Genomic DNA, 8,790 nt, shown 5'->3' on the forward strand with positions numbered 1-8,790 from the left:
ATCTTCAAATTCTACATGATCTAGATTGGCTGTAAGTTAATGTGACAATCATTGATTCCAAAGCATTCACATCAGCAAAGATTTTCGAACTAGTTTACACTGAAGTCACACCAGAAGTAAAGGACCTTGACCAAAGGTCAAGTGAAGTATTCTTTGTGTGCCAGAATTAGCTTTGCTGTAGTTGAACTCTGAAACTGCACACTTGAGACTTGCAAATTCCTTGTTAGTTTTCATTTTAACTCCCGTATTAACCATTCAGTCCAGGAGCAACGTCACACGCTCCACATGAACATGAAACTCAGTCATTCACATCCTCATACAAACACGGTATTTTAATCCGATATTTGCCGTCCAATGTTAAATTATCCAAACTGCTGAACAGTTAATCCCAAGACCTGGTTGTTGCACAGTTAATCTCAACACCGCATGGGATTACTGCAACTAACATTGAAGACTGCTGCATTGACCATGATACAAAAATGCAGGATTGCAACATAGTCACTTAATAACTGGTTTGCAGAAAGGGTGACTGGTGTGCATAGTGTGTAATGTTAGAAATAGTTGTCAATTATTCAACCACTTTTCTTACAGTTAGTTAACATTCAAAAATCAATGCTGTAATAAAGATTAAGTAATTAGAACTGATAGAAAATTATGCCATAAGAGACAAGAATTGAGTGATTACAAGCATTGTGTTTAAGTGTAGCATGCAATTCATTGTGCTGTTTTGGGAGTCAAAACAGTTCCCATTTAAAACATTATTCACTGCAAATAAATCTACAATGTCCCTGTTCATATATGTAGTACAAATATATTATTACCAGTTGATTTCAATATGTTTGCTAGCAGCCAAAGCAAATATTGATGCATATAGTAATTAATAATTTCAAGATTACCAATTTGATTATATTAGACAATCTTGGTCAAACATTAAGATTTTTTTCAGGGTTTTGCAAGCTTTCAGGCAAAAGGAACGGCAAAAAGCTTTGTTATGAAGCTGATATATGTCAAAGCATGCAGTAAAATCAAAAAAGTATATTCCATCCTTTCTCTCCAATAGATTTTAACAGTCACTTACATTGTTTCAATTCCCTTTGATCCTTATAAAAGTAATATAATATTTTTATACTTAGTGTAGCCTGAGGCCATTAGTTTCTTAAGGCAAACAAGTTATATTGCCAGCTCTACTCTGCTCCTGCCCAAGCAAGCGGACAAGTCTTTTTAAAATCATACCAGAAAATAGCTTGCAATTACCCCTTACAAACACTGCTCAATACAGTGAATACAATACCCTTAACTGCTATCTTTATTCCCACTCAAGCAACAAGAAAAAAAACCATCTCAGGTTTTAATCCACTTCAACTACCATTGGCACTCAGGAGTATTTGCTTTACAGAGATGTTCTTTGAGGAAGAGCAATCTTTCGACACTGTTTAATGACAAGGGGCTGGAGTCTCTATTGGTGGGATCCTCTGTTTCGTTGGCAGCGGTGTCAGGTGCCCACAATGCAAACCCATTGGCTGGCTGCTGGAACAGAAAATCCCTCTGCCGGCGGGGCGCGCCATACCAGAAAACGGGTGTGGTGGACGGAGAATCCCGCCCAAGTCTTGAATCCTGTCAAAACTCTAGCTGTATTTCTTCAGAAGCTGTTTCAACTGGTTTGGTCACCTTTCTCACCACATTGTTCTTCTGCCTGCAGACATATCTTTAACTGAACTGCAGATAGCAAACTGCTTGACCTCTGGGAGGGTTTAAACTAATGTGGCAGGGGGATGGGAACCGATGCAGGAAGTTGGAAGGTAGTAAAACAGGGACAGAAGCAAAAGGAAGTAAGGGGAAAAGTGCAAGACAGAGAAGACATAGTCAAAAATCAAAAAGGGCGACAGTACAAGGTACAGTGACTGAGGGGAGCTCAGTGAATAGGCCCAGTAATACTAAAAGGAATAAAACTGGAGATGTTAAGATTCAAAACAGAGGTTAAAAAAAAACCAACATAAGTGTACTTTACCTGAATGCTCATAGTATTCGGAATAAAGTAAATGAGTAGATGGCACAAATCATCGTGAATGACTATGAATTAGTGGCCATTACTGAAACATGGTTAAAGGATGGTCACGACTGGGAGTTAAATATCCGAGGGTATCAAACTATTCGGAAGGACAAGAGTGGATGGTAAGGTGTTGCTCTGTTATTTAAGGATGACATCCGGGCAATAGTAAGGGATGACATTGCCCTTACTATTGCAATGTCCACTTCAACTACTGTTGCTGTGGAGGATAAGGTTGAATCCATTTGGGTGGAAATCAGGAATAGTAAGGCGAAAAAGTCACTGATAGTAGTCTATCGGCCACCAAATAGTAACGTTATGGTGGGGCAGGCAATAAACAAAGAAATAACTGATGCATGTAGAAATGGTACAGCAGTTATCATGGGGGATTTTAATCTACATGTCGATTGGTTTAACCAGGTCGGTCAAGGCAACCTTGAGGAGGAGTTTATAGAATGTATCCGCGATAGTTTCCTAGAACAGTATGTAATAGAACCTACGAGGGAACAAGCGGTCCTAGATCTTGTCCTGTGTAACGAGCCAGGATTGATTCATGATCTCATAGTTAGGGATCCTCTTGGAAGGAGCGATCACAATATGGTGGAATTTAAAATACAGATGGAGGGTGAGAAGGTAAAATCAAATACTAGTGTTTTGTGTTTAAACAAAGGAGATTACAATGGGATGAGAGAAGAACTAGCTAAGGTAGACTGGGAGCAAAGACTTTATGGTGGAACAGTTGAGGAACAGTGGAGAACCTTCCAAGCGATTTTTCACAGTGCTCAGCAAAGGTTTATACCAACAAAAAGGAAGGACGGTAGAAAGAGGGAAAATCAACCGTGGATATCTAAGGAAATAAGGGAGAGTATCAAATTGAAGGAAAAAGCATATAAAGTGGCAAAGATTGGTGGGAGACTGGAGGACTGGGAAATCTTTAGGGGGCAACAGAAAGCTACTGAAAAAGTTATAAAGAAGAGTAAGACAGAGTAGGAGAGTAAACTTGCTCAGAATATAAAAACAGACAGTAAAAGTTTTTACAAATATATAAAACAAAAAAGAGTGGCTAAGGTAAATATTGGTCCTTTAGAGGATGAGAAGTGAGTTTTAATAATGGGAGATGAGGAAATGGCTGAGGAACTGAACAGGTTTTTTGGGTCGGTCTTCACAGTGGAAGACACAAATAACATGCCAGCGACTGATAGAAATGAGGCTATGAGAGGTGAGGACCTTGAGAGGATTGTTATCACTAAGGAGGTAGTGATGGGCAAGCTAATGGGGCTAAAGGTAGACAAGTCTCCTGGCTCTGATGGAATGCATCCCAGAGTGCTAGAGATGGCTAGGGAAATTGCAGATGCGCTAATGATGGTTTACCAAAATTCACTAGACTCTGGGTTGTTCCGGTGGATTGGAAATTAGCAAACGTGACGCCACTGTTTAAAAAAGGAGGTGGGCAGAGAGCAGGAAATTATAGGCCAGTGAGCTTAACTTCGGTAGTAGGGAAGAAGCTGGAATCTATCATCAAGGAAGAAATAGCGAGGCATCTGGATAGAAATTGTCCCATTGGGCAGACGCAGCATGGGTTCATAAAGGGCAGGTCGTGCCTAACTAATTTAGTGGAATTTTTTGAGGACATTACCAGTGCAGTAGATAACGGGGAGCCAATGGATGTGGTATATCTGGATTTCCAGAAAGCCTTTGACAAGGTGCCACACAAAAGGTTGCTGCATCAGATAAAGATGCATGGCATTAAGGGTAAAGTAGTAGCATGGATAGAGGATTGGTTAATTAATAGAAAGCAAAGAGTGGGGCTTAATGGGTGTTTCTCTGGTTGGCAATCAGTAGCTAATGGTGTCCCTCAGGGATCCGTGTTGGGTCCACAATTGTTCACAATTTACATAGATGATTTGGAGTTGGGGACCAAGGGCAATGTGTCCAAGTTTGCAGATGACACTAAGATGAGTGGTAAAGTGAAAAGTGCAGAGGATACTGGAAGTCTGCAGAGGGATTTGGATAGGTTAAGTGAATAGGCTAGGGTCTGGCAGATGGAATACAATGTTGACAAATGTGAGGTTATCTACTTTGGTAGGAATAACAGCAAACGGGATTATTATTTAAACGATAAAATATTAAAGCATGCCGCTGTGCAGAGAGACTTGGGTGTGCTAGTGCATGAGTCACAGAAAGTTGGTTTACAGGTGCAACAGGTGATTAAGAAAGCAAATTGAATTTTGTCCTTCATTGCTAGAGGGATGGAGTTTAAGACTAGGGAGGTTATGTTGCAATTGTATAAGGTGTTAGTGAGGCCACATCTGGAGTATTGTGTTCAGTTTTGGTCTCCTTACTTGAGAAAGGACATACTGGCACTGGAGGGTGTGCAGAGGAGATTCACGAGGTTAATCCCAGAGCTGAAGAGGTTGGATTATGAGGAGAGGTTGAGTAGACTGGGACTGTACTCGTTGGAATTTAGAAGAATGAGAGGGTATCTTATAGAAACATTTTAAATTATGAAGGGAATAGATAGGATAGATGCGGGCAGGTTGTTTCCACTGGCGGGTGAAAGCAGAACTAGGGGACATAGCCTCAGAATAAGGGGAAGTAGATTTAGGACTGAGTTTAGTAGGAACTTCTTCACCAAAAGGGTTGTGAATCTATGGAATTCCTTGCCCAGTGAAGCAGTTGAGGCTCCTTCATTAAATGTTTTTAAGGTAAAGATAGATAGTTTTTTGAAGAAACAAGGGATTAAGGGTTATGGTGTTCGGGCCGGAAAGTGGAGCTGAGTCCACAAAAGATCAGCCATGATCTCATTGAATGGCGGAGCAGGCTCGAGGGGTCAGGTGGCCTACTCCTGCTTCTAGCTCTTATGTTCTTATTCTTATGTTCATTGAAAAAAAAACTGACCTGCTTTTCCTGCAAAATGCATAGTGCCTTAGCTCCACCTAGCAACTACATCATCTTACCAAACTGAAATCTAATTAACTACACAGGGTATCCCTTTAATCCAAACAAAACTGCATTAGCCCAAGCTTTTTACAATGCCTTAATTACATCCCTGGCTTCCAAAAGCTTAGTTGTTTTTAAAACTGGGATTTCATTTAAAACATGATTGCAACAGTTACACACATTAACCCATTAAACCAGGTGTTTAACCCTTACTGTGCAGCAAATAACTATAACATAATATGGCTGAAATTCCCACAATCATCACAGGTAAGCTAAATTTCCAGAATGTCTGATGGAACAATTGATACTCTTTTCATGTTAAACAATGTAAAAGGTCACCTGAATGTGCAAAAATCAGCTTGGGAGTTTTGCAAAGTTTACTTACAACTAATTATACCTCAGCCAGGCAAATCTGTAATAGTTGGAGATGTATACTCCATGACAATACTGGAATATATTCTGGCAAACTTCACTTTTCAGTTCACTGTACTGAATTTGCCTAAAACCAAACCAGTTTGACATTGATGTAAACTGTGTTGTATAACTGACCAGTGGTAAGTGAACATGACAAAATATTTGAGGAATTGTCCCACCTCCAAATTATTTTATCTCCACATTTGACCTCTGCTAATAATTCCATACACTTATGACAGACACTTTGTTAACCATTATGACCTTGGGCCACATTATTAGACAAATGATGTGGAGGCCAAAACACTACTATACCAGTGGAAAGTTGGAACATTGCAAACTTTCAATGCATGGTACCATTCAGTGTCACGAATGCTGATGATGTCACTGAATTTATTACAGTAAATGTATAGAGAGAAAGTTCAAGATCTGTGCCTCCCTCTCAATATGAGCATCCATCAGCTGGTTTGACATATAATGTCTCCATAGGCACTTAATCCTATGGATTAAGAAATGTCGCAGTGTAGATTAGAGTCAAATAGCCATAGTCATAGATTTACAGAGATTTTACAGTATGGAAAGAGGCCCTTTGGCCCACTGTGTCTATGCTCCCTGATTATTGGCCTCTCCGCTAAGGGGAAATGTTTCTTTCTATCTATGCCCCTCAAACAGGTCCCCCCTCAGCCAACTCTGCTCCAGGGAAAACAACTCCAGCCTACCCAGTCCCTCTTGACAGCTGAAACTCTCCAATCTAGGCAACATCCTGGTGAATCTCCTCTGCACCCTCCAGTGCAACCACTTCCTTCCTATATTGTGGCAATCACAACTGCACACAGTGCTTCCAGTGGCCGAACCCGCGTTTACTAGAGTTCCATCATAACCTCCCTGCTCTTATATTCTATACCTCTGTTTATAAAGGCAAGTATCCCATAGGCCTTCTAAACCACCTTATCTACCTGTACTGCACTCTAGAGGGATCTATGCCAAAGTCTCTCTGGTCGTCTGTACTTCCTAGTGCCCTACCATTCATTCTGCATTCTCTTGTTGTGTTAGTTCCGTTCTAGCAAATGTTCATTGGTAGTGAGATGTAATTTCAAATTGTAATTTCTAGGCACCAATTAAAATTGTCAGTGAAGTTGACTAGCTAACAGAGGATAAAATGAAAGATTTCATCACTCACTCTCAATCTTTTCTTCAGACACTCTGTAGGTTTTTTGGCTGCTATTTGCCATTTTTCCATTGGACTTCTTCTCTTTCGCACTTTTTTTATTGCCATTTTTGACTGGAAAATGGGAAGCAGTGTGTGAATAATCTTAAATGCTAAAATATTAAACACAGATTCAGTCTTATTAAAGTAGAATATTTCAGAGATGATTTAAGTGCAATGTTACGATCCTGAGTAAAATCGAGTCCACATAATGTAAAAAAAAGCAGACATACATTTATCTACATTTTATATTTTGTTTCCTAAGTGATAATGAAGTCCCTTTACTTATCAAGTATAATTCATAATTATTGTCCATTATTCACGAAAACACCTAAATCGCTCGAATTTTTCGTGCTTCTTTTACAACTATCTGTTTGTCTTGAACGCACTTTTGAAATTTATCTTTGACTCAAGTTTGCTCCATGTAAAAAACGTGTCCATCCGTGCGCGGGAACTCTTGCAAAGTTTCAGAATGAACTATATGTCGGCGGTGCTACAGGACATTGTTTAAACTCTTGTCCATACTCAATTGTCAGAATATGAAGCTATATTCTTCGTGTTATACTTAATCCCAGTCGCCTCTCCTGCTTGTGTTTCGAAACGCAACTAAAATGAAAATCCTTAACGTTTTTTTTAAAGTGCAGAATTGCGATGTTAAACTGCGAATACATGCAGAATACAGATATTTTTAGATCTAATCTGAATCCGTTCTGTTTTGATGACAGTCACTGTTTACCTGGCGCTCCCCCTGGTCTCTCTTTTTCCTTCTTTACTTTCATCTTGGGCTGTCTTTCGAATGGAACCTCTGGGTTCCTTCGGCGCTCCTCGGGGTAGTAGTAAGGGTCTCTAGAAATGATCTCCTGCAGGTAGTAATCGAGCTCTTCCACAGGGTCCCCACGGACAACATCCGGAAAGACCACCGAGCAAAGACCAAGAACAGCAACGCAACAGCCACGGGTCAGAGGGAACATTGTAGGAAACGGCAGCTCAACACAGCACTGACTCCAAAACAAGTGTGGTCAAAACACATCTGTGGATAACATGGAATCACAAACTTGCTATGCCCCAAAGTTCTGGTGATCCTGACTTGAGGAAAAGTCCATGTGATTAGAAAATGCGTCAGACACAGAGCAAAGAGCGGCTTCAGGCTGGATGTTGCCAGGTGATTTGGGCGTTAGGATCCCAGTGCTTACTGAAGCTTGCGGCCAAACCCAGAGGCACTGCACAATATTAAGGGACACAAAATAATCGAAATCACATATCTCCTTACAGAGCACTGGAACGCATGTTTATTTTAGATGGGGTTTGGCAGTGGTCACCGACCTTAATCTTTCTGTCATAAAACAATGTTAATAAATGAATTGTGTCTGCCCAGAGTGTGTGTCTGTTTGCGTCTTTCATAAAGCAGATTCAGTCAGCACTGTTTCTTTAGTGAGGTCTTTGCCAGCGTGGCTCCCGAAACTGGTCAACCCCAGAATCAAACGCGCGAAAGAAATTGTGCATTACACAAGTCTTTTTTAAAAAATCAATTTCTCGCTCGCAGCGTTCACGTATACGTGGAGTTTTGCGAATGAGTTAGTCGCTGTCTCCAGCTGTCTGTCGGTTCTTGCAGACGCCCCGCTTGAGGCGTTCTGTAAAAGAATAGGCAGCAAGCAAGGGCGAATAGATAGACTCAGCATGAGTTCAGAGACAAGTTAGAAGGTCTGTGTTCACTGGTGAGAAGTATTTCAATGACCTGAAAACACCTACTTTCTCTCTCCCTTCCAAGTTTCAGACGCGGTGAGGCAGGTTTCAACAGAGCCAGTACGGTTCCACCATTCATCTTTCCCACTGTCACAAAGGATCATTTCACTGGGGGAAAAGTGTTCTCAACACCAGGAGACATTGATCTATCTGTCCCTTTAACTGAAAAAAAACCTTCAGAAAAACATAGCTTTATTTTGTTTGTTTTTTTAAAACTGTGTCGAATTATTTTAAGTGCCAAAAATTAGAAAATTTTCAAAAACAATTTTGCTTTCAAGCTGGTCAGAGTGCCAACACACCAGCAATATTTCTAAACCTGGTTACTTAACCTGCTTCCATTCAAATCGACATGTGCTGAAGAAAATGTGCTCAGCACACTGCCCCCCACCCCCACCCTCTCCATCCCAGGGATTTAAACAGTTGCTGGTGTACAGTATTCAAT

At 40.6% G+C, this 8,790-nt stretch overlaps 1 protein-coding gene across 1 annotated transcript in view; it reads right to left on the minus strand.

Annotated features, from left to right (window-relative positions):
- cpxm2 (carboxypeptidase X (M14 family), member 2) overlaps positions 1-8,068 on the minus strand; it is a 259,608-nt gene extending 251,540 nt beyond the window's left edge. Inside the window, exons 1-2 of the mRNA XM_038773322.1 lie at positions 7,342-8,068; positions 6,579-6,680 (exon numbers count right to left, since the gene is read on the minus strand). Of these exons, the coding sequence (XP_038629250.1) occupies positions 6,579-6,680; positions 7,342-7,576 (337 nt within the window). The 5' untranslated portion in view covers positions 7,577-8,068. The remainder of the gene's footprint in view (positions 1-6,578; positions 6,681-7,341) is intronic.
- Positions 8,069-8,790: the final 722 nt, after the last annotated feature.

Source organism: Scyliorhinus canicula, chromosome 16 (genome assembly GCF_902713615.1).
Source record: "Scyliorhinus canicula chromosome 16, sScyCan1.1, whole genome shotgun sequence".
NCBI lineage: Eukaryota > Metazoa > Chordata > Chondrichthyes > Carcharhiniformes > Scyliorhinidae > Scyliorhinus > Scyliorhinus canicula.